Source organism: Diprion similis, chromosome 10, assembly GCF_021155765.1.
Source record: "Diprion similis isolate iyDipSimi1 chromosome 10, iyDipSimi1.1, whole genome shotgun sequence".
Taxonomy (NCBI): Eukaryota; Metazoa; Arthropoda; class Insecta; order Hymenoptera; family Diprionidae; genus Diprion; species Diprion similis.
The window spans coordinates 21,775,600-21,802,870 of record NC_060114.1 but is presented as its reverse complement, the minus strand read 5'-3'; the positions used below and the strand labels follow the sequence as shown (position 1 = coordinate 21,802,870).

At 39.2% G+C, this 27,271-nt stretch overlaps 5 protein-coding genes across 12 annotated transcripts; 3 read left to right on the top strand and 2 right to left on the bottom strand.

Annotated features, from left to right (window-relative positions):
* Positions 1-136: 136 nt before the first annotated feature.
* Positions 137-5,522, bottom strand: LOC124411147 (solute carrier family 41 member 1-like). 3 transcript variants are annotated; one of them, XM_046890076.1, is made up of 8 exons: positions 5,040-5,522; positions 3,863-3,895; positions 2,785-3,214; positions 2,244-2,715; positions 1,658-1,805; positions 1,352-1,554; positions 1,130-1,278; positions 137-1,042 (listed from the first exon to the last, which is right to left on the bottom strand). In XM_046890076.1, the coding sequence occupies exons 3-8, from the start codon at positions 3,175-3,177 to the stop codon at positions 857-859; spliced, it is 1,551 nt and encodes a 516-aa protein (XP_046746032.1). In that variant the 5' UTR covers positions 3,178-3,214; positions 3,863-3,895; positions 5,040-5,522; the 3' UTR covers positions 137-856. The 3 variants fall into 3 exon arrangements, with proteins under 3 accessions (XP_046746032.1, XP_046746033.1, XP_046746034.1); XM_046890077.1 differs by having other exon boundaries at positions 5,123-5,522; XM_046890078.1 differs by lacking the exon at positions 5,040-5,522 and adding an exon at positions 4,299-4,549.
* Positions 5,523-7,413: 1,891 nt separating this feature from the next.
* On the top strand, positions 7,414-9,661 carry LOC124411150. Of its 2 annotated transcripts, none has more exons than XM_046890079.1 (2): positions 7,414-7,569; positions 7,712-9,661. In XM_046890079.1, the coding sequence occupies exon 2, from the start codon at positions 7,736-7,738 to the stop codon at positions 9,200-9,202; it is 1,467 nt and encodes a 488-aa protein (XP_046746035.1). In that variant the 5' UTR covers positions 7,414-7,569; positions 7,712-7,735; the 3' UTR covers positions 9,203-9,661. The 2 variants fall into 2 exon arrangements, with proteins under 2 accessions (XP_046746035.1, XP_046746036.1); XM_046890080.1 differs by having other exon boundaries at positions 7,426-7,538.
* On the bottom strand, positions 9,230-14,441 carry LOC124411145 (alkaline phosphatase 4-like). 3 transcript variants are annotated; one of them, XM_046890071.1, is made up of 8 exons: positions 14,076-14,441; positions 13,782-13,873; positions 12,262-12,482; positions 11,883-12,075; positions 11,125-11,291; positions 10,423-10,743; positions 9,754-10,180; positions 9,230-9,651 (listed from the first exon to the last, which is right to left on the bottom strand). In XM_046890071.1, the coding sequence occupies exons 2-8, from the start codon at positions 13,861-13,863 to the stop codon at positions 9,587-9,589; spliced, it is 1,476 nt and encodes a 491-aa protein (XP_046746027.1). In that variant the 5' UTR covers positions 13,864-13,873; positions 14,076-14,441; the 3' UTR covers positions 9,230-9,586. The 3 variants fall into 3 exon arrangements, with proteins under 3 accessions (XP_046746027.1, XP_046746025.1, XP_046746026.1); XM_046890069.1 differs by having other exon boundaries at positions 9,230-9,689; positions 14,076-14,427; XM_046890070.1 differs by lacking the exon at positions 13,782-13,873 and having other exon boundaries at positions 9,230-9,689; positions 14,076-14,426.
* A 3,455-nt stretch (positions 14,442-17,896) lies between these two features.
* Positions 17,897-24,733, top strand: LOC124411142 (FYVE, RhoGEF and PH domain-containing protein 1-like). Of its 3 annotated transcripts, XM_046890064.1 has the most exons (8): positions 17,898-18,703; positions 20,280-20,356; positions 20,492-20,747; positions 21,922-22,643; positions 22,853-23,058; positions 23,196-23,561; positions 23,693-24,138; positions 24,245-24,733. In XM_046890064.1, exons 2-8 carry the CDS (start codon positions 20,281-20,283, stop codon positions 24,324-24,326), a joined length of 2,154 nt encoding a protein of 717 aa, XP_046746020.1. In that variant the 5' UTR covers positions 17,898-18,703; position 20,280; the 3' UTR covers positions 24,327-24,733. The 3 variants fall into 3 exon arrangements, with proteins under 3 accessions (XP_046746019.1, XP_046746020.1, XP_046746021.1); XM_046890063.1 differs by having other exon boundaries at positions 17,897-18,703; positions 20,280-20,747; XM_046890065.1 differs by lacking the exons at positions 17,898-18,703; positions 20,280-20,356; positions 20,492-20,747 and adding an exon at positions 21,111-21,636.
* Positions 24,734-25,653: 920 nt separating this feature from the next.
* On the top strand, positions 25,654-27,259 carry LOC124411153 (putative tRNA (cytidine(32)/guanosine(34)-2'-O)-methyltransferase). Its single transcript, XM_046890086.1, has 6 exons — positions 25,654-25,809; positions 25,889-26,039; positions 26,120-26,189; positions 26,254-26,429; positions 26,488-26,882; positions 26,974-27,259. The coding sequence occupies exons 2-6, from the start codon at positions 25,919-25,921 to the stop codon at positions 27,238-27,240; spliced, it is 1,029 nt and encodes a 342-aa protein (XP_046746042.1). The 5' UTR covers positions 25,654-25,809; positions 25,889-25,918; the 3' UTR covers positions 27,241-27,259.
* Positions 27,260-27,271: the final 12 nt, after the last annotated feature.

Genomic DNA, 27,271 nt, shown 5'->3' with positions numbered 1-27,271 from the left:
CATAAAAAAAATAAAAAAAATCATAACCTCGCGATATTGTAATAATTTTGTACATAGGTACATAGATAGTTATTGCCACGATAAAACTTAGATTAATTAAATAAAATTGAGAAACAAACAAACAAAATCTTAGAATATAATATATATATAATATATATAGGCGAAACTATTTAATAGGAAAGTATAGCTAAATATTTTGATAAATTTCTATGGCAATAGCAAACTCTTAATATTTAACCAAATTACCTAACTATATAATCTTAGGTTAACCGATCACTAATTGTACAAATTGGTTCAATTACTTTTTATATCGTGCGATAAAAAATATTATATTAAATATGTCTTCTTATATTTATGTATCTTACACTTAGCTGTAATAATTAAAAACGAATTCATCTGGCTAATATATTATACTGGCATAATTTTTCAGATATTTGTAAGTCAAAGAATTGAAAAAAAATTCTTATAATTGTTATAATGCAATAATAACAACAATAAAAATATTCGGAGTAATAATAATGATAATATTCATATCACTTTGTGTTCAATTTATCTCAAGAAGTCAGAAAATATCTTAATATGTCACAGATAATTTGACCTGTACCTTTCCCAATGTCATAACATGATTGCTCATTAAATTTGTAACATGTTTGCCAAGAATTGAAAAAAATTATTCAACACAAATGAAAAGTATGCAAATGATATGATCGATGCCAACCTTTCGTCATGTCTGGTACCTGCGTTATCGGTTATTATCAAATGTCAGCAGGTAAGAGAGTGTGTAGTCATTTTGAAAAGCCTTCTAGGAATTAGTTTAATATCACTCTATTCTTCGTATAAAAAATAAACGCACCTTTCAATCTCCAACATCGGCATCCCCGTCGCCGATGACATAGAGAATGTGAAAAGCGATACCCAGCAGCGCAGTTCCTATCAGATCACCGGCAGCGGTTAAGTACGGTATTGCAGAGCTGTCCGGATCCATACCAAGCGTCCACATCCAGACAACCATTAATTGTGCTATGTACAGCAGTAGTATTACCTGTTAACGATATTGCGTATACGTTGCGATTAACTTGGCGTTTCTACAAGTTTATCTTTATTCTCAAAGGTAAGAATTTAGAGCTACCTGTAGCAGGGCGGCAAATAAATATATGATTATAAATATTGGGGTTTGCGTCGTATGTCCAGCTTTGAGATAACTTATAGTATAGCTGAATATCAAGTGACCTGGCACCACCATCATTATTAGAACTCTAGCAGTTCTGGCATGTCCACCTGAAAATAAGAAGTTCAGTACTCTTACGCTCTATCGCATGAGTTTGTCGATTCATTCTTTCACTTCTCATACCTGGATCAAGAAACGCGTGGATTGGACTTATGCAAATGGTTGGAATTTCATGGTGCTCAGTGATTTGCTTTTTGTGCAACGATGTTGAAATTCTACTCGCTTGGACAGCCACCAGGTTTCCCCCTACCCCGTTAATGACTAGCTGATAGACTGCTATGCCCTTATAGCTCGATATCGTAAAGTCCAATATGAGACCTCCGATGCTGAAAGACGAAAATCGATTTTGTTTTTTAATGACACGGTAAACCAGCAAACATTCGTCAAGTCTCCGAGTATAAGAAAATATGTATATAACGTCTGTCGTACCTGCTGATTAACATTGCTGATATCACAGGTGTCCATCCATGATTTAATACTTCTTTTGTAAATGGATTACATGCTGCAATATATCCCCAAAAAGGTGTTGCAACTATGCAACTGACTATGATAAGCGGTGCTATCCATGGTGCATTTTCTGAAAAATGTGGAATATTACAGTAATGACAAACTTCCAAAATTTCAGCTCAACAAAAGTTGTACGAATGTAGAATATAGCTTTTCTCAATGTTTCGAAATTTAAATTGCATTTGTGGCTATGAAAATTTTATCGAAGATTTGTACGACACCTAGGAATGACAAAGTTGCGGACTATTGTATTACATCAAATATTCACGGCAGTTTTAGTAATTGATATTCGTATTACATCAGACGACTAGTGTATGGGTATAAGATAAATAAGAAGTATTATTTACTTTTGGGGTTTAAGCAGCTGTAGTCAAGGCCACTGAAGTGAAATAACGACTTACTTGTGACCCGGAAATACGAATATACAAAATTAGAAGCTTGAGCTAACCAAATGGGTTGTGAATTATTTGAACAGAAAACGTAGTATTGAAATGAATAAACGAGTTACCAATTGCGTTGTACAACATCGATGCTATCCAAGACAAGAGTGCCAGCGTTGTCAGGTCTCCTAACGACGCAGCAATGGGTGTAGCTACGTTATCTGGATTGATGTTCATCTTTGTGGACAATAATATAACCGCGACCATAACAAGACCCAAAATAAAACTAGCAACAGAAGCTGTTAGTAGTGAACTGGCACACAGTAGGAGTCCATGATTTATGTCAAAGTGTGCCTCAGGTATCCATCCCAGTACGACAGCAGCTAGCGACGCCAGCAAACCAACAACCATTGCTTGGCATTGTATCAATGCAAGGTTACCAGCAATCAGCGTATATTGCTGTTTCCTGGTATCCATGTGGCCGAGATTTGCTTGGGTTGATAAACGAGAGGCTAGTGTCATCTCGAGGTTGCCTTTTAGCCCTAGTAGAGCGGGCACTAGTATGTATACTTCGGAAACTTTTGTGTAAACAGGCCAGTGCTGAAAAATATACAACGATGAGTTTGCAGTAGGCGATTCGAACCCAGCTGGGTGGTTTCCTCAACCTACCTGAACGACGTCAAGCACCAAGCTGGCGGCAACCATGCCGAAACCAGCAAGTAAAAATGGGATAAACATTTGAACAGATATGGACCAGACATTCTCATCGTCCGGCTGATGCTGGGTATTTATTTTGCAGTGGTTGTTGTTATTGTTGTTCCTCAATCCCTTGGTCACTGACGATGGTATTTGAGATATCAATTGCCTGGTGTCATCGTCGCTATGTTCAAATTCTGAGTCTGGTTGGAGTTCCATTGCAATGTCAGCAATGTTGACATTTACAGACTCCTCGCCACCTGACCCCACCATGTTGAAGATATGTGATTTGTCTGGTTGTTTTCGATACCGTAACAGCTTCTTTCCCTTCCCAACAGTTGTTACAATGTTATCGGCTCCGTCCATTTTTCTTTAAAACGAGTTTGTAGGTTACTACAAAACACTGAGAACAGTAATTAAGTAGTTTAGTTATGGATTATTATATCGATCAGCAGTAAGACGCCAGAGACTTCAAGTGTCCAGTTTTTGATCAGCGAACAGACAATACAACACCAGGCAAGCGAATCAACTGAATCTGAGTCGAATGCAAAAGCTAGGGCTCAGTAGACTAAATTTAGAGCTAAAACTATTTTCATGAGCTTGAAATGCTTGGCAACTGTTCGATGAAAAGACGATAAGTAATTTTATGATTGTGACAAATAATCTTAATAAAAGTATAGAAATTTTCTACGAGGGAGAGTGGATAAAAGAAGTATATTTTTGATCGAGTAGCTCAGATGAAAAAATTTTTTACAATGCAGTTGTGTCATAGCAGGGTTCCGATTATCTACAGATTGTACATATGTAAGAACAGTTTTAAAAGGATGTAGAAAAAAATTTTCTGAATATTTTTAGATACGTTAAAAAAATTATTAGAACAAAATCATTTAGCAAAAATGTAATCTGTACATTTGAAGAATAAATATTTGAGTCTTGTTGAGTGAAAATGCACGATTAGGATGTACTAGCTTTGTACATATGATGGTTGAATTTTTTTTACAGGAAGAAGCATACTCATCCATGCCAATTATTGCCACTTTTAGGGACTCACCGTTTCTTTATCAGAGGTCTTCATGATCATTTTCTGGATAAAAACAAAGATACAAATACCAGGTTAAAACGTGATATAGGCCAACTTTGGTGGATGATTTAAGGGGATGTGAATACTCGATTAGGTGATAGTTTCATTTAAAGGTAGTTACTTGGAAACATTTATCAGCAGCTCATTCATATTTTATCAGTTCACCAATCTTTGTCAGTAAATATGTGTGATTCTCTCGGGCACAGCTACTTGTATTAATATATAAATCGAGCAAAAGTAACCGCAAGGAACCAGTTCAATCGATAAAAAAAATAAATGTATCAAGTATTAAAAATTTATCAAATTAAATGACGGTATTAATGAACCTGTTCAAAGACAACTTTGGTTTTTCAAATATACATTTCATAGTTTTCATACCCCCTCGAGCGCAACTTGTATTCCAAACCTTGTGATATACTTTATAATAACTATATCAGTTAAACTACAGTGCTACATAAACGAAGAGAATGGCACTTCAACGGATGCGTATAGATTATTGCCTGCACCGCATGCATTATTTTGAAATTTTTTATAAAGTAGGGTCAAAGCAACAGAGATTATGGATAAGCAAAAAGAGTGTTATCGTTCATCGAGGTTATTCGTAAATCAGAGGACTAACGGCTTATAGCCAATACTCAATTGGTGTATTCAACAAAGAAAGATTTGACTCGGAACGACGCTTTATAATCAGTCAATGCTCTAGATTAACTTATCTGTGCAAAAGATAGATATCAATGAGCCCAGGCAGCACAAAACCTGAAGTGATCAAAAAGACGTGTGAAGCATTCCTACACGCCATTTTCCAACGACTAAAAGATATCTTTATGTCCACAAGATATCTTCATGCCTAAAAGATGTCTTTTGGGCCTTAGGGGCGTCAAAAAGAGCCGCATAAGACATCCTTCAGACGTCTTTTTGACGACTTTGGGCTTTTTGCTGTTTGGGAGCTCTTATCTCAGCTGAAAAAATTGGTCTCTCACAGTTAGAAAAATACCTGAAATTTGAAAATTTATAACTGTCAAAATTTTATCGCGTTCAGAACTCGTTCCCCTGTTGACAGATTTGAAAAAACAGTTTACACAGGTATAACGAGTAGCAGAAGGACCTTCGACCCTACATACATAACCTGCAAAAATATTCCACGAACCTAAATATCACCAGTTTTCCTTCTCCATGATCCACGTTTCAAACCTGACGCGCAAACTATTTTTCATCTATCGTCGTTCTTACCATGTGACTTCAAATTTCGGCCTATATTTTGGAATTTTGTTGTAGACGCCTTGATCGCCTCCACCGGGGCTTGTTTCTATCCTTGTTTACACGTCTGCACGCGTTTACCTACTTGAAACGTCTTGCGCGGTCATTTAAACCCGTGGCAACGGCCAGCGTGCGTTCGATTCGTTCGTTCGACCGCACGGCCCGTTATTATCAGAATTCACTGTAACGTTCTTGTCTTTACTCTGTAGGATTCACTTTTCAGTATGCACAGATATTATTTTATTACCGCGGGGTTAGACGGGCGTGTATATTCAGCATATGTGCAAATAGAGTCGTTGCACTGCTCGACGAAGCAAACTTGTGACGCGCATGTCAGTATGCTGCACGGATCCGTGATTTTGCGTCTGTGGCAAGCATACGATTAGCCAATTTTTAACAACTACGTGTCGCGCGGCGTCTTATCAACTCCAGATGACGCGGTATCAGAACAAACTGAAACACTGAACTCAAAGAAAAATTAACCTACACTGTGAACTCATTTGCGTCATATTATATGTATGTATGTACGTATTAAATGTGCATGAATTGTCATTTTGTTTCACCAGTGAGGATCAGTTGAATAGTCGGCACTCGAATGTTTTCATCACAATTGCCATTCTTATTGTAACAGTATAGCAGCTGCAAGTACTTCAAGCATAAATTGAAAATTTTTGCGTTGCAATGAAATTGTAAAGCATAATAATAGGAAACTAGTGCACTTAAAAATAATTATGGAAATTTCAAATAGAACGAATACTCTTCAGGCTGAATCGCACCAGAATTTTTAAATTCCGGACTCTGACAATCCTCACTGGTAAGACTGTGTTACCGACTGCCAGTATTGAAAATACATTGAAAGTGAGATAGAGCTCATTCTGGCGCCGAAATAGAAGCACATACGCACGCACATGAGACTGGTGACAACATACTGGCAGTCAACAATGAAATACAGGCTATGTCAGGGTTATTACATAGAACTGGCGGTTCGAACATTCGAAATTTTGAGAAAGATGGAAGGTTTAAACTTCAAACAATGACTATGCAAGTGTCAGCAATTATTATAACAATCAAACACCGAGCACTCATATTTTTGACACTAACAATGCTGAGGACAGAATGGTTTTTCAGGGAATTACGATTAACTTATTGTTAAAGTTGAACTACGTCAATAAATAAATGAAAATATACGTCAATCGTTGAGTTTTATTTATGGTGGGCATAATTTTGAATCGTTTTGACGTAACTCGATTGCTATTTCAAGACAATTGGATACGAACTAATAGTACAAAGATTTATACGTGTTTACTCAACAGTAATCGAGTAAAATTGAATAAGCAAGGCGAATGATCTACGGCGAAAGGTCATTACTACGTGTTATATGAATCAAATTGAAACAAATTTCGGCTTCAGAAAAATTTGATACTTATGTAATGATTTTGATTGATTATTAATAAAGACTGCTTTCTTGTGTTGTTATTTGATATAATATTTCACGGGTGGCAAAAACACTGATGCCGAAAGAGAGGGTATCATATAGGTACACCACGAGTAGTACCGACAGAGATTTTGACACCAATAAATTTGATCAATACCTGTAGGTATATCAGGAGTAGTGAGGACAAAGATCGAGATACCGCTCTGCACCCGTTGTGAGTCTCTCACGGCACGGTCAGCGTACTACATAAGTACATTCCAGTCAATTCCAGTATAAGTAGAATTCAGTGAACTGAAGATACGCCGAGACGTGATTCCCCGTTCTCAGTGCTGCCAATCTAACGAAACCTCGGCTCGGCACCCGGCCGGCACAAAGATCTGCGTTCAAATGAATGGCAAATGCCCGCAGAAATTTGAAGATGCGCTTCCTATGATTGTAGACACTGCGTGTCAATAATTTGAAATTATAACATAATTAATGTAAATGTAAGAAAATATTAGAATAAATTTGCTGAAATCAACAACTTTTGGAATTTTGAGGCATTCGTAGTTTTTATTTATCCTTCGATCCGACCTGGCCAGGTTCCTCAGGGTTTTACCCACGATTTAATATTGGAAATTACAATAAAAAAGAATCAAGAACTTTGTTCGCAGCTGTAACTGTTCGACACTAATAACTCAATGATGTCTATATGCCTCAATAGACACCGTGGACAATGCCTGGCTTAGATTCCCGGATCAAATCGTTTGCTAGAAATAATACCAGACTGGGCATTGTGCCCGTTGAAGATCTGCGCATGTCACTATCACTTTATTTATTTGGCATTCCCCCCGTCTAATTCGGTTTGGTGTGTTTCCATTTAACTAAAAGACAATTACAAGGCACTGATCACATTGCTCAGTCCCGCGCGCCATTTCGGTCGATTATCTTAAGCTCAGAAGGAAACAGACCGTTGTAAGTGTTGCACGAACCGTTAATGCAGATGGTGAGATTATATTCTCGTAAACGAAAAATTCTATAAATTGACATTCTAACATAGCTTCCTGTATTTCAATTATAGCTTGATTTTTCAACAATTCAGCATCCCGCCAAAACCTATTTCTGATAAGTTGAATTGTTGCTTTCAGAGTGTCATTTGAGCAGATTGAAGAATGGGTCGCAGTAAAAGAAAACCAAAGAAATTGAACGAATCTATAGATAAGAATAACGGACGCGATTTGAAGAAAAATATTGACATTTTATCCAGGCTATCTCTTCCTATTTCAACTAACACCGGGCAATATCAATCGGAGGATGATACAGACGATGAAGAAACTATCGAATTTGACTTTCGACCACGAAAAACGTACCTCTCAAATACGTGCCTAGTTTGTTCGCGCATCTCCAGTCCGAAGTTAGTGTGTAAAAACTGTTCCATGGTTTCATACTGCACGGAGGATCATCAAAGTCAAGACGCAGCTTTGCATCAGGACTTATGCAGAGCTTTGGCCAAAAATTGCGAGGAAAAATGCGATGGAATCGGGGATAGGAAAAACACGGCGAGTCCAGAGGAGTACAGAATACTAAGGGTCAACCTGATCAAAGTGACAGAAATTTTGTTAAACCGTTACCTTGAGCTTTGGGAAAAGGAGATCATACTCTACCCCCGGGCCTGTTTCAAGTGCCATAGTTTTGGTAAAAATAACGGTAAATCGTTGCAGTGTTGCTCGGATTGCAAAGTCGTGTTTTGGTGTCAAGAACATCGTGACGATCACTCTGAATGGTGTTTGCAGTACCGATTATTTCACAAGTTAATTTTGGCACAAGCTACGCACGGCAATGTGGATCCCGGGATTCCGAATGTGTACTTTATGGCCCCAAAACTTTCCCAGTTTAATTTTGACGCCGTTGCGTCTATGATTAGTAATGATTCTGATCGATTCGTAAACATGGACTTCTATAATTACACCACTTTGTCCCACCTGGCAAGTATTCCTCTCACAGCATTGTATGCGTTACAGGAATCCTGTAGCGGCTGGGAATCTAATGATACCCTCGTAGTGCATTTGATCGGTGCAGAGTTTCAGTACGAGGGTATAAATTTGCATGTTTGGGAGAAGCTTTTCCTCCACTTTCTACCAAACTTGAAAATCCTTAAAGTCATTATATCTGGCCCTGAATTGTTACTGCCCCAGTTAGTGCCGCGTGATATTTTAAGCCGCGTCAAACTTTGCCGCTTATGTAAACTGAGGGACAAAAAAATCGACGTCTCCTTCGTTCCCGAGACGTTATATCACGACTTTTGCTACTCTCCGAATTACACGAAACCGGACCTGACTTGTCTTTTTAACGCTGGGTTGTATCGGGCGACTGGTTTCCGGGGTCAAGACACGTGGCCACAAACTATTTTTGAATTATGCAAAAGCAAGGTGCCAATTTTAGTAACTGCTTATACGGAACGTGAAATACCGATGGATATCGAGAGAATAAAACGCGTCTGTTCAGACTTGGAAGTCGTTTTGGCACCGCAAAAGAATCCTTATGCGAGTTTGAAGCCGGATAGAAACTTCGTTAGCGACGAATCAGTGCCTTTAATATACAAAAATTATTATTTAAGCATTGTAAGAGTTGCTGGATAACTAATTTGTAAAGAATAAATGCTCATGTTTATCGTTCAACAATTCTCACACCGAATTATTTACTATTTATTTAGACATTCGTTTGGTATCAATATGTTAAGAAGAAGATCCGAGGTTTTCGGAGTAATGGATAAGCAAGAATTTCGACCGCGTCATCCTACAGGTAACACACTTAAAATAGCAACCATAAATAGTCGTACTCATTACAGTAAAATAAATTATCAATTATATACACGTTCGACGATATACGCCACGTTATGTCATTACAGGGCGACTTTGTTACCAAGCGCAATGCCCACGCACACAACGGCTACAATGGCTAAATACAGAGATGGAAAAGCTAGCGTGGCCCCTTTGCTGTAAGCCCGCCCGTGATGATAGGAGTTATCGCAGTGAGAAGGCCAGTTTTGGAGGCAGCCTGCGTAGGCAACGGCGTGAGCAATGTAATTCTGTTCAAAAGTCCCACGGAAAAGATGGGAGTACGGCCCTGTAACGTGATAAAAATGTATCAAATTTTTTGTGGAAAAACAAACCGAGTATCGAATACATACCGGTGGCATAAACAGGCACGTCTTCTCCACCGTGAGTCTCATCCTCTATGTAAAATCCAGCGAAGTTCCGGTACCAAGTATCACCTCTGTTCGGATCATCGGCAACCGATCTCCACGTGTTATTGGGCCCTTGTAAGCCGGTGTCGTTTATGCGGTGGTAGATGAATCCTGGGCCGTTTGTGTAGGCGAGAGTTTCATAGGCCACCTCTCCCGGCTTGTTGGCTAGACCCAAGATGTCGTTGCCTCTTGCCGGGTAGCCGTTAATTGTGAAGGCATGGGAATGATCTGCCGTTACTATGATCAGAGTTTCCTCCACGTTCACTTGGTCCAACGCTACTTGAACAGCTTCTTCTAAGGCACCGACTTCGTGGAGCGCGTGTTTAGCATAATTGTCATGATGCGCCATGTCTATACGGCCACTTTCAACCTGTTGGCCATGCGTCAACTTCAGCTGCTAATTACTTTCGGCCAAGTTGGAAATGCCAACTTGAAAAACCTCGGTGAGAGGGTCGATTATTGTGATATTGCAAATGGAAGACAAGGATCAGCGTGGAAGTTTTATCCGGGGCATTTTTAGAAAGGAAAATCAGGGACACAAGGTATTCCTGAAGGGTTATAAAGGTGCTTTAAAATACGCGTTAAGAATGATATGTGAAAAAAGAAACTAACCATTAGGAAAAACCCATTCTTGTTTCTTCGTAGGAGTCTGATGGCCTGCAAGGTCATATTTGCCAAAGATGGAGATCCTTTGTCACTTACTTCACGAACCGCGTGATAGGGCATATGGTTGGGGGCAAATATTCCCAAAATATTAGAAGCACTTCCAATATCAAGGTTCATCAACTCCCCTGTATTCGCGACAAACTTGCCTTGGGGATTTTTCTTCTGCCATGTATCGGTTAGATTTAAACTGTCATTCCTGATGCATACGTCTGCGTCAATTTGGCGCTTAATAATTCCCATCGGTTGGGCACCACCACCCATTATAACCTAGGATTAAAGAGTTCCAGGTAATTACTCGCGCCAGAGTCCGTAAGGATACAGTGTGCGCTGGTAAACAGGATCATAAATTACTTTTCTTGAGTTGCCTGCAGGAGGTCTACGCATACTCCTACTTGCTGGCCTTGACTTTTAACAACCAGAAATACGCAGCTCAAAAGTTTTCGAGTGATAAACATGTAACATGTAAAGCACTACTCCGAACTGACGAATAACTCGTTTTTATTATTAGTTTACGGCATGAAGAGAAGATTACAGTGAACGTTCACGGCCTTCACTCAAAGTTAGTTAAATTGTTATTTACGTGCTCGAAGTTATAGAACGTGATGCATGGCAATGCCGCGTGACTGATAGTTCGGAAGTGGCGATTACCTTGAAATTACTTCCAGGAGCGTCTTCCACCAGCTGCCTGGCTATGTCTTTGGTACAGTCCTTTTGATCATCAGGAATTTTCGTTTCACACTCCCAATCTCTGCTGTTCACGTGCGCGTAAAGCGCTGCCGGTGTGGCATGTGTCACTCGGGCGGTGGTTACGAACCCTGGGATATAACAATGACACAGATAAAATCACATGGGAGAAAATGGTCGAAGGGATTTAGATCTGCATCCCTGCACTCCAGGAAGGTGTGAGTAAAAACGTAATCTCAAAAAAATTATTCTTCGCATTTCTTATCTTTAGGATGTTGCTCATTTGTTATACTGATACGATTTGCGCGACACACGATACCGACGGGTTGTTAAAATAATAATATCATATCTTATGGGGGCGAGTATACAACGTACGCGGTATACCGGCACGTGCAAATTAGACTGTGAGGACACAAAACCGACCAACAAGTGACCTTGCCAATCTTGTCTATTGTCTTGAGAATCGCGTCAGGACCGACGATTCAGTTACAACCGTCATAAACCCGTTTGAGTTGCATTCAATTCCAGGTATTGTATGTTTACAAAAAATATACCGAGACCAGAACAAAAGTGGAGTCACATTCGTGGAAACGAATATTCGGAATGTACGCAAGTAAAATTGCATAAATCGATGTTGGTCGAAATAATTTTATGTGTGTCCGCATAATATCTTTGTCAGACGTGGCATAGAATATGTTTGTATAAATACGTTGAGCACACACCGGTATCTTTACCAGCCACTTGGGCCCACTCCGCGATTGTTGATAACCTGCTTCGTTTGTTCACACTTTTATCGCAATGTTCGAAAACGGCTTTCGAGTCCAGTCCGATCATTTTATAGCGACATTTTACACCAGAGAACATTGCAGTTGCTGTGGCAGCTGAGTCCGGTACTTGTTTGTCCACGTTGTAAGTCTTGAAGAAAAGGCAACGAGAAATAAGTCACATGGTAGATTTTTCGGCACGAAACAAAACTGAATTACATTTTGTTTTCAATCTCTTTCTATGGACTGTTCCAAAATCAAAGCTTGAGCAACGTTAGATTTGTTAACACGGTTTGTGATCAAGAGAGTGTGGTTCTAAATGACTATGACGATTTACCTTAGAAAGACCAGTGTTGGGGAATTGCTCAAAGTTCAGCTTATATTCTTCTCCTGAGCCACCTTTCTTTTGGCCCTGAAAAATTCTACCGGCTGTTACAGATGTCATTCCCATTCCATCCCCGATGAAGATGATAATGTTCCTCGCTTGATTCTCATTATCGTGCAATGAAAGGACTTTCCGCAGATTTTCTTGTCCAGACTTCATCCAGTAGGAAGTATCTACGAATGTGAATATTAAAAGCCCGTTGAACCCTTCGAGGGGCAGTGGGACGTATACGTATACGTATACGTATAAGTATCAGCTTTTTTCATATTTCTAACATATTTTTGCACTTTTTATATGCACATAAATACTTTTTAGACTCAGGAGTCCCTAAGTCATTAAAATTTTATACGAAATTAAAATAATTCATTTATTTATGTGTTTGTTATAAACAATTGACATAAAGATACTCATTTTTTTAGATTGGTTTTTTTGTAACGTAGGCAGCTGAGGGTCTAAATTTTTTTTACGTATTCTCCATACACAGTTTTATAATATATATATCTTTTAGGAATTTTCTGTGGGCTAGTTTTGACATAAAAAAAAAAAATTGGAAATTTCAGGAAATTCCCGATATTTTGAATTTGGTAATCCTGACTACATTATCGTAATCAGTAACCCAGGAAACCTATAAATCAACTATGATTTTCTGAATTTATTTAGTACAAAAATGTACCTCTCAAAGGGTTAAACTGTATAGAAAATGACCCTCGACTATAGAGCAGTACGGTCTGTAGAGTGGGTGAATTGTAGCCTCGTTCAAGCATTTGCCTTGGCACGAATTTCTCCCGGTTCGCGAAGTAGGGGGGTACTTTTTACATTTCAATCAACCGCGTATCGTTCTACATTGTTGATACACGTGCTTCACTGCGCAAGCAAAGGTAAGTCGACTATTATTATAGGCCTTCGAATTTTTCATGTCACTCATTGAAATGGTTAAAATGAACTTGATTGCCTTCGGTAATGTATTGATAATTTATTCATAATAATTTTATATTCAGTAAAGACATGCCAAGTTTTTGTGTCGCAGAAACTTTTGCAATGTATTTTCTTCAAGCAGCCACATACAAATGTCAAGGAAAATGGCACTTGCGAAATACAGTCCAGCGTTTATCTCTGGTTTCTGAACAAGGATTATTTCTTATGAACCCTCTGTGTTCTAATACTCTCACTCACGGTGTATTTAAATTTCAAAGTGTTGTTCTCAGAATCTGAATAAAGAAATGACAATTCTTTTTCATGATTGATTTTAAATATATTGGTAAGCCTCGTCTCGAAGTGATCTAATTAAAAGCGTCCGAAGGTCTCGTAAGGTGTACCTCTCTGTTGGTGAGTGAAATGGTTATGCAGAAGGCAAATGCTAATTGAGTGTAAGTAATTGATGATAATTTCACGTGTTATACTCTACGAAATTGTAGCTACTAGTCAAAGTTCAGAGCACCCAAAAGGTATGTTAGATCTTGGAATAAACGTACCTTCAAACTCTGTGGGAACATCGGGCAGAATGTGTGACGAACCTAAGCCTAATAGGGTGCAAAGCAGGAGGGTTAAAACCATCGTAGCCGTTCTGAAATGGAGAGAGATTATCAATTGTCTTGAACCTTTCGGAATGCAATATCCAGCTACTGTGAATACCTGGATAATAGAATGGTGCAGTCATAAAGATAAATTTACATGCAGCACTAATGTGAGTCGTGAAATGCTATAAACGGAGTTTTTATATAACTTCCAAGTGCTTACGCTATGTGTAATTGGCAAACTGTACTTACAGATATGTTTCTTTGTGCGAAAATCTTCAGAATACAACCGTCACTCTCAATAGCGTCAAATTGTGAAACTGGAACGGTTACTTCGATTTTTAGTTTCACGTATTCTCCACTTTCTCTTTTCGTCAAGCAATATTCATTAACTGGTTGGCAAAATAAGAACTAAATGTGATGATCATAATTTCTAACGGTAATAATTACGAGCCAAAGCAGACGATTCGGTCGATCGCGCTGTTTGATATTCGACTAAAAAGGTAGGATGTGATCTTGATGATCTACCGCAAATTCTGACACTTGTGTCGGGCGAAGTCGTGACTTGGTATGCGAGTGAACCGAGTTTATCACTTTATATATAAGAGAACGTAGCAGTGGTTGATTGAATGAACCTGTGTGTATACACATAATAGTTCCCACACCAGCAGCGGCTGCCTGGCATTAACTCTTTGGAGTAGGGATCGACCCTAACATGTTGTTAATCCTTGTGCAGTAAATATTAGACGTTCAATAGCAGAGATTTTACAATACGGCCGCACACACACCTTCATTGTACGCATTCGCGACCAGAAGCAAATGAAGTTCGCCGTTTAGGAGATACTATTCAAGGTGGGAGTGTTGCAGCAAAACACGTGCTCGCAGGCGTGGAGGCTTTGGTGGGATTCCGGTGTTTTACAACCAGAAGAAGATTTTCTTTTATAGACTAATCCAGACATAGCCACAAATGAAACAATCCTCGAATGAGTATTCAGATAAAAGCACGCCTCCCCAATGCCGATGCGTATTGCCAGAGCTCGTTTCGTGATTCTCCATGTCGCATGATAATGAGAAGAATGTGGGTGACACCATCGGAAGTAAGTAATGAGTTAGCTACATTGTTTGAAAATATCACTCTCCGTATTCTTCGATATCGACTTTCGTCATCGCGACAACTCTCGTGGAACCAAAAGGATGCCGCAAACTACAATTCATCGCCAATCTTTCACTTCCAGACATCATGTAAATCTAATATAATGCCCTGTTTTTAGATTCTTACGATTCAAGCATATACGATTTTCGGTGAAGCTCTGTCATAAGAATTACTCGTGGGAATGATCAATTTGAAGTTCGAGAAGAAAAATTAACCTGCGGTTAGCAATCAAACGACATTTTACACGGTTATTTTACGGACATACTGTAGCATTTGTATCAGAAATATTGAGAATCCTTCTGGTAGGTCTGCAGACGAATATGACGTTCCTGCAAAGCTGAGCAATTATTGTTTCAGTTGTAGGAACATCAGATAACAGAAATATTAATGTGTGAACAACTAAAACATGACATTCTCATTTCAGAATTTTTATTCTTAATACCAGATCAAAATTATCAGAAACTTAAATTATGGTAATGCCCTTGATTCAATGATATGATCAATAAGTTCGCTATTAAAAAATACTCATTATAGTCTGTCAAAAATATCTGCATCTGAGCACAGTTTCTTGGAGTGGATGAATGACATGAATTTTTTCGTGATTTCCCGATAAACAACCGGCTTATAGGACTTGTACGCTGCACAAGAGTTTAGAGAAGACAGAAGATAACGCATGTATTGTCACATGGACAAAGATCGGAAGCCTCATGTGCACTCAAATTTAGAGTATGATAAGAGATTATACAATATATTTTTTCATTGATACTGTCGCATGGGTAAATAGAATACCTCGCGTGCAACCAGCCGTTTTAATTTCCTCTAATAAACGATGTGCTATAAATATGCGTGAGGTAAAAATCTTTTGAGACCGAAGTCTCTTACAAGTTTTACAGCTCAACGAACACCTGCTCTTCACGCTTCACGCTGCATGCAATGCACGATATCAAACATTCATTACTTGACTAATTGTGAGCGATTAAGCTGTGTAAACAGTAATAATCATGATCAGAATAATTTTGTTTGCTATTGCAACATTCACTTTCATCAAGAACTGTTGGAGTGGATTACGATGGTTGGGGGATATGGATCCTTCGGATTCTTCGCGCTGTTTCCACTTTATCGGCCGAGCCTTGAATATTACCGACGGGATCAGCAATACCAAGAGAGATCAAAGAAGTCGAGAGCTGGCGCCATCAGTGGGTGAATTGTTTCATAATCCTTCACGGCTTCATGTCTCGAAATATTACCGTGCTCGGCTCATGTCCGGTCTTCTCATAGATTGAGAGTTTAGCTAAGGACTTTAGCTCATACAACGAATAATACGAAGTAAATGTTCAATTACATTCTTCGTGAGGATTCGTTATATGCGATGGCAACGATGATCATACAAAATATCCCTGACATCCATTTCGGAATTGACTGATGAATATTTAGCCCATACAAACCGATTACCTGACCGGAATGCAAAACGAGCCTCAAGTACCATTTACGTGAGCAAATAGTAGAGGAGCTGAGCCTCCAAGAAACGGACCGTATCATCACCCAAATCTCGTAATCGTGTCGTTACTAAAGAGATACATTTCATTTCTCCGTTTCATTTGTACTATTGTTGAAGACGTATGTAGCTTATACAAGTGTTGTTCATACAATGCGCTAAACAACATTAATGACGGGTAGTTAGCTGTGTTTTGCCCTTGTCCAAGTCGCGAAGTATTGTTCCTGTAGCTAACAACAAGCTAATTGCAAGTACCAGATAGTTTTAGCGTTCGTAATTGAGCGCCAATCCGGTGACAAGATTGGACTACGTATTATTGAAACACACACGTAGCGACGTCTGGCGAGTAAGTTTTGTTCAGTGAAGGCCAAACAAACTTTCAGGCCCTGAGGTGCTGAATTAAAATTGTGTAGCATCACGAGAATTATATCTGTACCAGATGTTGTACCTATAATACACTTGTATTCAAAATAAATTTCACCCAAATATTTGCGTTAATAAAAATTGAACGAGCTACTCAATCTTCACCAGTACATAGTTTATTTAAATAACATTATTATAAAAGTGTTTATTACATATAGAATCGATGTTATTGAAGTATAAGCATTAATTTTGTATACCTACCAGCAGCCGAGTTTCGCCACCAACAGTCCAATTGTTTCACATACGTATTTGTACGAATCGAATAATTTCAGTAGAGCACGAACGAGCAAAAACGAAGTCACTCAAGCGTCGCGATCAATTCTTGCGAATTGAACGTTCAGTGAACGTAAGGTGCATGAACTTATTTGTTTACCTACCTTATGTATGAAATCCATTTTCTTGCAAGAGTTCTAGTGTTGCTCACGCTGTAAAATGGTATAAGAATTAGTAATAAACAAAGTCCGTTGAACGGAGAATGACTATTTACTAGAACACCAAAAGAAATGTTACCTTAGTATTTCATCTTTGGAATCGATTTATGCAATTTATATGGCCATAATACTTTTGTTGTAATTCAATTAAGCTTGCGGTTGTGAAACGTGTGGGAAATAGATAAAGTAAGAATTGAAGCATTTCCTACTGATTTTTCTTCTTGATTACAATTATGACGTGACTAGTTGCCATTCCAAAAATTCTTGCAACAAAGTGAGTTGATCCAGGCGCTATATTTCTGTGGTATGTGCCATGGAAAAACTTTGCAGCACGAGCCAGGCCATATTTGTGTAAATTAAATTAAACACGTGTTCTGCTTAGAGAATACTGGAGATTAAAATTAGATGAAAGAGAACGATTACACTAGAAGCTACAACAGAGGCTGTCTAGAAATAGTAGAAAAACGAACAAGATTTTACAAACCATCTAAAAACAGGTTGACGAATAACTATCGACCCTGAAAAGAAGAGAAACGGAAAAGAATTTGGGCGATATAGTTACGCCCCTGGCATGCGCAAAGAACGGCGATCGAGCCGGAGTGGGACAGAACAACGTAGGGGAAAAGGTTCTTTCGACGAGGTTATGTAGTGCGGAGTGTGGCGAGTGCCTGACCAAAGTGCGGGTGCACGCCTCGTCGTAATTAACTGACAGGCATGATTTTTGGAGAGGGGAGGGGGAGGGGAAGTTGAACGATACGCCATCTTTTGGTAGGGATACCCCCCATACACCGTCGTTGATTATTTATCCGATCAAGAGAGAGAGAGAAAGACGTGAGAAACAGGAAAGTTGAAGTGAAAAAGAGAGAATGAAGATCGAACAGACCACGGATGACGATGAATTAAACTTTAGCCCACTGACGAGGAAAGATAAAAACGTTTTGGTCAAGACCACAAGCCTCGGGTGATCACAAGTGGAAGATAATCCTTACGGACGCTGTTCGGAAAATGTTGTGACTCTGTTAGTGATTGGCTTAACAAGTGCAGTAGACACGATTCACCCCAAACGACATTCGGTTGCTCTGAGCCGAAGCGAACCGCTTCAATCATGTGCCTCGTGGTGCATTACTCCGAACACACAGTTGAGGCTTCAAGTTTTGTGAATTGGTGTACTGATTCTTTGTTCAAAACTTTCGCCATCAATATCAAGTGCGTCAATTATTAGCTACATAAATTAATTATCGGTGCAATCGGAGCGTTGGCGTAGGTGTATCAACTCCCTTCCAGTATTTTAACTACGTTGAAACTATGATAGACGTACGACGATCCACCTTGTTACTGCATTACAACCATCCGCAAGGCGTGAAAAAACGGGGAAACGGTAAATATTATGTTGCAAATGGTGTTTTCTACCTGATAGTAACTCGCTACAGACGATGCTGGGCATTTTATCATAACTTCCCGAAGTGGATGAATATGGTATTATCCATTTCCGGGACGCTATACGATAATCCTAACAACCAATTACGGTGTAAACTTCAATTTACATCGACTTTGCCTGATTTTGGCCGGATTTAAGACTGTTTAAATTTAAAAACCACTCCGCGTCGATGAAGGTATTATCAGTCGTGCATACCTATCCGTAAATCATTAACAGATATCGAGAGTCGACTGATTAAGATTAAATAAACTGTTACAGATATCGTGATGGTAATTTCTCAAGGTAAAACCACGTCGAGAATAGTATATTTTCAACAATTAGGTTGATTAATCGTAACGCGTAGGATCATTTCCTACTATACCATACTGGATCAGGTTCTAAATATACAACTGCAGTCATGCTTTTTCTCTCGTAAATAGATAAATACGACTCGATGTTATACGCTGCATATACTGGATGTCGATGCGCGGGAATCGACTTCCTTTTTCTGACGTGATCGAGTTTTTTTTAGGTCTTGTGTAGAATTAATTATACAGGTGTGACAGACTTCATATTACCTATACATTGGTTTTAACTGTACAAGTTAATGTCAAATGCGTCAATAATCGCTTTTTAATATTTCAAAGCCGCGTGCAATACGCATCCCATTAGAAAACCTAGGAACGTGTTTACATTTCATGAAAGGCCACAACTATTCCTACCGCTCGAAATGCGGCAACGTAAATATTTATTTCAAGATTCCAAACTGATTTAAATGAAGAAAACATAGTGGACCGTTTATACTTCTGAAGTTTTTTTTAATACCGGAAAAGATTTATTCGTGTATACTCGTAATTGTTTTTTCAACTCTAATTCTTGCGTGGTCATAGTACAACCCGTAATCAAGAAACAAACTGTATCCTGATCAAATACTGCGTCACCCGTAACGTTATTTTCAACGCACACTAACAAATCACAATTTGTTTTCCCATTCTATCAGTGAAGCGTTTATCATACGCTCATGCACAGTGTACAGCAACTCTCTGTAGCTTCCGATTTCTGAAAAGTTTGAGCTAAATGCTACGCGGAAACTGTTGTCGTACAGCCGTTCTATGTGTACTTAGTAGAAATTTCCTAAAGTATGGGCCGAGTAGTCAGCAACTTCCGCAGTTCAACAAGCCTTCTGTGAAATCGTTGTCAATCACATGGGTGCTTTCGCATCTGTTGCTGTCATCTCACGCTCTTGAATGAACAAATTATGCAGCCTACGTGGATCAAATTCTCTGTTAGATTCGCTTGGCCAGATATTGCGTCAGAGCAATTTACCCGCGATCACCGCGCACACCCAACAATCGCATTAATATAGTAAACGTTGAACTTGGACATCCAACGTCAACGAATAGTTTTTAAAACGTGGCCTAGAATGGCTGCTTCAGTCGAGCGATCACTCGTTGAAAAATTGCACGAAGGAACTTTCGTAGTATTTTTAGTGGAGAGAAGTCCATTCTTCTAATTCTGTTTCTTTACATGACTGCAGGATGCAGCGAGGGCAGCTGAGAGACATCACGTCCTGGATGGCCCGTCTACTTCCGGAGCCATCCGAAGGAACGACTAGTACAATAAAAATGTTCAGCTCAAAGATAACGTCCTCCACAAGTACCTTTTACACGGACTTGCTGGTGACGGACGAAGAGGAGAGATCCGTACAGCATTCAAATTCCCAGGATAATAGAAACTCACGATTATTAGAGTGCCAAAGTACGACGAGCGAGGATGCCAACTCACAGGATTCAGACTCGATGGGCGGTTCGGAGGATCATCAGGACAACACCCGATCCTCATTTCATAGGATTCCAAATTATGGTGGATTCCCGAGGTTTCAACACTTCGTTATGTCAGCTTCAAGTCCAGCCGTATGCGCGGATGTTGACAGTGTGGTCGAACAATCGTCGGAGTCGTCCTTCGTCAAAATGTCGCACAGTGTCCTGGAGTATCGTAGTAGCAGGTGACTTCATAATGCATTCTAGGATCAATTACATCTCGTATTTGGTTCAAAAACTGCGTTTCTACGACTCTAAAAAGCCGAACTGGTTTGAATTGTCTAACGTTCTCGCTCACGTTATATGTTCCAATTTTTTTCAGTCATTGATGTTATCAAACTACAGCTTCTTGCAAGGCCTGTTTGTACACTTATGAACAAATTTTCAAACATTTCTTTTTCGACAAGTTTGCGCTTGTCAATCTACATACTTATTGTTAGCTTGAAATTAGTTACCCATACCGATTGACTCGACGAATGATGTTATTATCAAAGAAATTTGTACACACTTCAGCCATACACGAGTGGTGAAAAATTCACAGGCAGCACAATTTGTTTATCGAATTCATTCCGAACAATAGTCGATGACCACGATACGAAAACCTGACCAGATCGGTAAGTCAAAATTAGGTTCCGCTGTATACAACAGACGTGGAAAGAAGTATAAAAAATAAATGAGCGTGTGAATCGTGAGTGAAACCGCGATAACGTATCTTATTGCAACCGATAAGAAGGTGGCGCTCGTAACCAAGCCATGTTTGTTAGTAAGTGATGACAATTGAGTCATAGTCAGTGTCATCGTAGATGCAAATCGTTCTGCGTTTATTTAACCATTCGTACGATCACTTGCTCATCAAATAAATATGGAGACATGAGTTCTAGCTATCAAAAATCGTTTCCTATGCGACTAAACAATGACAGACACATATTTACAGTTATATTAAGTCAGTTATCGACACTGTGAAATGCTATCAACGAACTGGTGGCGGTGGAGTGTCGATGCTCCACCGCACTACCATAAACAGACAAGAACCAGTGTCTTCTACTATGGCTTGGAGACAGTGAGTACAAACAGGTACGACTTCCCGTTAATACATCCGTTATCCAGGGCCCAATAGGTTTCCTTTTTTCGAATTAATAATAATCAGAAACTTAGTGCGGTATAGTTATTTACAGGTCATTATGATTACTCTAGCCTTGGGGTAGGGTGAAAACCTAACCTAACTTTAAACAATTATTACAATGAAGTCAGACACTAGAAAAGGATTGAGGGATGCTTTTTTCAAAACAGAAACTAAAAAACCTCGTGCATCTTAAAGTTTCAATGGCCTAATGATGTTTCATTTCCAACATTGAACAGGTACGTCGTCGCGGAAAGGACTTCGCATCAATACGAGCTCGATACTTACGCGATCAGCGAATCTGATAGTGAAGAGGAGGCGGAGGAGCTGAGTGCTGAATCTTCAAAAGTCGAGTCGTCGACGAGGGTGTACGTTGAAACGGAATTGAGCTCGGAGCTAAAGATAAAAGCGGAAAAGGATGGGTTGGATGAAAAGCAAAAAAAATGTCATCACATAGCAAACGAATTGCTGACCACCGAACGAAATTACGTGAACATCTTGCACCTGATAGATCAAGTCTTTCAGTTCAAAGTGGACCAGGAAAATCGTGCTCATCCAATGTTTCCGCCGGAAACAGTGCAGCATATGTTTTCGAACATAAAATCGATATACAAGTTTCATAACGAGTTTCTTTTGCCACAGCTTGAAGGCCGTATGCAATTGTGGAACGATGATCCTAGAATAGGGGATATCATGAAGAATTTTGCACCATTTCTGAAAATGTATACAGAGTACGTGAAGAACTTTGATTACGCGATGAACTTGATAAATACACTGCAACAGAAGATTCCAAGGTTTGCGGCGATTGTTAATGACATACAAAAACGGGACGAATGCGCAAAGCTTTCATTGGCCCATCACATGCTGAGTCCGATTCAACGACTGCCTCGCTATGAATTACTTCTCAAGGATTACTTGAAAAACCTTGCCGAAGACAGTCCTGACTACGAGGATACAAAAAGTAAGTTTTTGGACGCCACCTTTACGGCATAATAAATTCTCCTCAAGAGAAAAATACCCTAACTACTGAAAAATTTAAGGAGGCACAAGTATAGAGTGGATGTCTTAGAAATTGAGCTGAATTACTAAATAAAAGATAACAGATTGAGTTTTCTTGACCACTACACGCAGACAGTGAATTCTTGTCTCAACTGTGACGTTCATTTGCAGGAGCCTTGGAGTTAGTTTCGACAGCCGCCAATCATACAAACGAAGCAATGAAAAAAATCGACAAGTTTAAAAAACTACTCGAGATACAGGAGAGCATTTACGACGCCATCGATCTTGTCAGTGCAACACGAGAGCTTGTGAAGGAGGGAAAAATCGTGAAAATATCAGCTAGAAGTGGCGATCATCAGGAGAGATACTTGTTTCTGGTTAGTCACATGATCGGAATCCGAAAACTTACTACATGACCGAGAATTTTGCAGTCACGCGAGAATTTTATTCACTTGAGTTTGCGTTTTACGTAATTCGTCGTTGTAATTTTTCGCTAACAAAGCTTTTTTCGCAGCTCAGCGATGTCTTGTTGCTGTGTTCCATGCGACTGATACCTGGACCACTGTATCGACTGCGAGCTAAATTCATGGTCGAGAACCTCGAAGTTATCGAAGGAGACAACTTAGAAACGGCAAATACGTTTTACGTAAGGGATGAGAAGAAAAGTGTTGAATTATACACTCACACAGCGGAGGGAAAGGCAGCTTGGCTGGAGGCCCTATTCAAAACAATGCAAGAGATCCTGAGGCGAAAGGCTAGTCTCAAAACCGGCGAGACTAAATCAACTCTAGTCACCGCCGACGATGTGACGAGGTGCATGGTCTGCGAGGCAATTTTTTCCGTCATGAAAAGGAAGCACAACTGCAGAGCTTGTGGAATAGTAGGCGCATCTTATTCTCCTATTATTATCTTAATCATGAATTTTGAAAATGAATCGCGCGGCAATGCCAAATTATATGGAAATTAATTCGAAGTGAATACATGTTTCAATAAACCTGGATAAATTTTCAGGTGGTTTGTAGCAAGTGTTCAAATCAGAAGCTGTTGTTTGAGGACAACAAAAATATGAGAGTATGTCGTTTGTGTCACGCGGCATTGACGCAACCGCTGAAAAAATCGCCCTCATCACCGGCAGGACCAGCACAAAGTTTGCTCCAAGTATCAGCGAGGGCGACGTCAGTATTATCCGGTTATTTGTTGCTCAAGACGCAGGCCAGCAAACCATGGACCAAACGGTGGTTCGCGCTGCATGCAGACTTCGTTCTTTACTCTTTTAAGTCTGATACGGATAGTTTGGCCATGACGGCTACGCCGATGCCCGGTTTTGCTGTCACCGAAGGCTCGGAACTTCCAGAAGAGGATCTGCTCAGTTTCAGGGATCGGGAGGATGCTTTTAAAATTCATCACTCGAAGAAAAGTTACTACTTCCAGGCACTTACCCACCAGGACCACGAGAAGTTAGTGTATAGACAACATATAAGTAGTGCATTGTGAGAAGTTTAGTAGAAATTTATTATTTACTAGGAATCTTACCATACGAACGAATTCTTGTCATTGTTCCAGGTGGGTAAACGCATTGCAATTGGCCACAAGAGCTGAGCTCCCTTCTCCAGAGGAGGATGTACAAGAAGACGGAGAAACATAATCGGATGTTTCCTCTAGCAATTATTAGGGCTTAATGAAATATAATAATTTAGGTAAGCATAACGATAATAGACAATTGTTTAACTGTAATTATAATAAATTATACAAAACGAAAGGAAATGTAAGATAGAGTTTAGGTATATTATTTATAAATGACGTTAACTCATATCGTACATACTTTGTATTTAATGAATGATTATTATACGTACGTAACGAAATTCACCAATTGACTATTGCTACATGTATTGCAAATACGGCTATTACTATTTGTTGTTCGTTTTTTTTTTCAATGTTACGTTATCATATATTTAAATATATATGTATATGTATGTAAAACATTCGTAATTATTATTCGAATGCTAATCGCTATACGCTGCCTAAAATTAAACAATCAAATTGATGTTTTAATTATATGAAGTTAGCATTTTTTTTAACACGCTCCGATTCTTATTTAAACCATTGTTTTTTGTCTCGTGTTGGGAAAATTATAATATCATACAGACATACCATCATATTCACAAAGTGTGGGATACTGCAGTGTAAGAATTATTCGAATACAGTGAACGCACATAAATAGTCGACCGAAGTATTAGATACCTTTGGGAAGAATTTTGAAAATTATTTTTCGTCGCTCATTTCATAATTCCTCATATTATACGCTTTGCTCACCTTGTTATAATTTGCAAATTACCTCTATTACATACCTGCAACCTGTACTACAGCCTAAAGACTGAATAAAGACGTGCAACGTAAAATCCTAACAATTTAGGTCAAAAGAAATGCAACGCCTACACCCGTCGCGACCAAAATCACGTGGAATTATTAGAGACGCGTCGTATTTTTATTTCGTCGGATTCGTGTCGTACTATAACATTTCCAGCAAAGAGGAATATTCAATCTCACAATGATACGATAATAATTCTTGCCGTGTCGATTTATCGACGTTTCTGTACAGTAAAACTAACCGCAATACGTTGTGTCAAATAATAAGAAAAATAACAATATTGCGACATATTTAGGCCAAGTCCTTTAACTCACCGAAAAATCGCCATAATAGACTGGAAACGTTCTTCATCTCAGTGCATGAGATCTAGCTTAAGCTTAGAAATTGCTACTCTCAGTATCCAGATTCAGGACCTGTTGCGTGCCAAATCACAGTGACAAGTGACAACACGAACGCGTGCATCTTTTGTTATCCCCCCCCCCCCCCTGACTTGTTCAATCATTGACATGCGACAGTTACTACCATAGGTTACTACTTGCTCCTCATCGTCCTAAGGGGCGCTGTAATCACAATGCTGTTGTAAACACTAAACAGACGTATAATGTATATCTCATGGTAAATGAACAAGTAGTAGTGACATCACAACGAAATTTGTTGCCACTGTTGGCTACCGCCATTTAATTCTATTGTTAAAATGTGAAACCAGTGCGAATCGCCTGCATCAATAAACCGTGAATGATTTCACTTCCGCGTGAGAGCCAATTAGCCAATTTTCAGAAAATAGTGTACATAACCTGTAATATACCGTCACTCTCACGTGGATAGAAATTTTTTGTTGGAGCGTATTTTTTCAGCGTAAACCATGAGACATGGGGAAGACTTCAAAGGATAAACGTGATATTTACTATAGACGGGCTAAGGAGGAAGGATGGAGAGCGAGAAGTGCTTTTAAACTTCTTCAAATTGATTCAGAGTTTCACATATTTGAGGGTAAAAAACAGCAGCATGAATTTCCAATTTCTATTATAGTCCTGGAAACATGAAACTGGCATAATTTCACATATTTGTAGGTGTAACCAAGGCTGTAGACTTGTGCGCCGCGCCTGGGAGCTGGAGTCAGGTCTTGTCACGAAAATTGAAGTGAGTACCGATACAGCTGATAAATATTCTTTACCTAAATTAATGATTCTCCCTTTAATTTCAGTAAAGATGAAAATCAAACAGCCAGAATTGTCGCAGTCGATTTGCAAGCTATGGCACCACTTGACGGTGTTGTACAAATTCAAGGAGACATCACCAAAGTTAGTACTGCTGAAGAAATCATAAAACACTTTCGAAACGAGCATGCCGACTTGGTTGCTTGCGACGGAGCACCGGATGGTAAGTTCAGAGTATTTTCCACGTACACAATAATTATCCTAACGATATATTTTTTCAGTTACCGGCCTCCATGACATGGATATATATATTCAGTCTCAGCTACTCTTGGCTGCGTTGAATATTACCACTCATATTTTAAAACCAGGTGGTATATTTGTGGCAAAAATTTTCCGCGGTAAAGATATTTCGCTACTGTATTCGCAGTTGAAAATCTTTTTCAAAGACGTCTACTGCACTAAGCCAAGAAGTTCGAGAAATTCTAGCATCGAAGCTTTTGTTGTATGCAAAAACTACTCTCCGCCAGAAGGCTACCAGCCACATATGCTGAACCCTTTGCTTACCCACGAGCATTGCGATTTCAATCAGTTAACCGGAATCAACAGATATGTTGTACCTTTTGTAGTATGCGGTGATTTAAGTCAACCTGATTCAGATGCTTGCTACTCACTTGAGGTAAAATTACTACTATTAATTTGTTGTCGAATTCACTCTGGTATGTTGTTACGTTTCTCTGAACTTCAACAATTTATTGTAAATATTTTAGTACGAAGGAAAGGAGTACAAGTATCATGAGCCCAATCAATCCCCCATATCTCCGCCATACGAAGAGGCGATAGCATTGTTGGAAAAAGGAAAACTGCAACTGAAAAAACCTGGAACAAGTCTGACCGTCTTTAATGAACCGGAATCCTCAATTGCTGCCTTCAAAGAAAAATGCACTGTATCCAGTTCTCCAGAAAAAGAGCCATCGGCTACAGTATCCACCTCTGACGAAAAAGCATTAAATGAAATTGATGATGAATTCCACTAATAAATTACTGACAAAATGTTAAAAGGCTTTT

Excerpts from the sequence above, each read along its gene's own strand:
- LOC124411147 (XM_046890076.1), bottom strand. The coding sequence starts at position 3,177 with ATGGACGGAGCCGATAACATTGTAACAACTGTTGGGAAGGGAAAGAAG. Across the intron at positions 1,555-1,657 it reads TCAGCAATGTTAATCAGCAG|CATCGGAGGTCTCATATTGG; the intron begins GTACGACAGACG and ends TTCGTCTTTCAG. Across the intron at positions 1,043-1,129 it reads TATTTGCCGCCCTGCTACAG|GTAATACTACTGCTGTACAT; the intron begins GTAGCTCTAAAT and ends TATCGTTAACAG.
- LOC124411150 (XM_046890079.1), top strand. The coding sequence starts at position 7,736 with ATGGGTCGCAGTAAAAGAAAACCAAAGAAATTGAACGAATCTATAGAT.
- LOC124411145 (XM_046890069.1), bottom strand. The coding sequence starts at position 13,863 with ATGGTTTTAACCCTCCTGCTTTGCACCCTATTAGGCTTAGGTTCGTCA. Across the intron at positions 12,076-12,261 it reads CCAACACTGGTCTTTCTAAG|ACTTACAACGTGGACAAACA; the intron begins GTAAATCGTCAT and ends CTTTTCTTCAAG. Across the intron at positions 10,181-10,422 it reads AGAATGGGTTTTTCCTAATG|GTTGAAAGTGGCCGTATAGA; the intron begins GTTAGTTTCTTT and ends CATGGCCAACAG.
- LOC124411142 (XM_046890063.1), top strand. The coding sequence starts at position 20,281 with ATGCAGCGAGGGCAGCTGAGAGACATCACGTCCTGGATGGCCCGTCTA. Across the intron at positions 20,748-21,921 it reads CTGGAGTATCGTAGTAGCAG|GTACGTCGTCGCGGAAAGGA; the intron begins GTGACTTCATAA and ends AACATTGAACAG. Across the intron at positions 24,139-24,244 it reads ACCCACCAGGACCACGAGAA|GTGGGTAAACGCATTGCAAT; the intron begins GTTAGTGTATAG and ends TCATTGTTCCAG.
- LOC124411153 (XM_046890086.1), top strand. The coding sequence starts at position 25,919 with ATGGGGAAGACTTCAAAGGATAAACGTGATATTTACTATAGACGGGCT. Across the intron at positions 26,040-26,119 it reads AGAGTTTCACATATTTGAGG|GTGTAACCAAGGCTGTAGAC; the intron begins GTAAAAAACAGC and ends ACATATTTGTAG. Across the intron at positions 26,190-26,253 it reads GTCTTGTCACGAAAATTGAA|TAAAGATGAAAATCAAACAG; the intron begins GTGAGTACCGAT and ends CTTTAATTTCAG.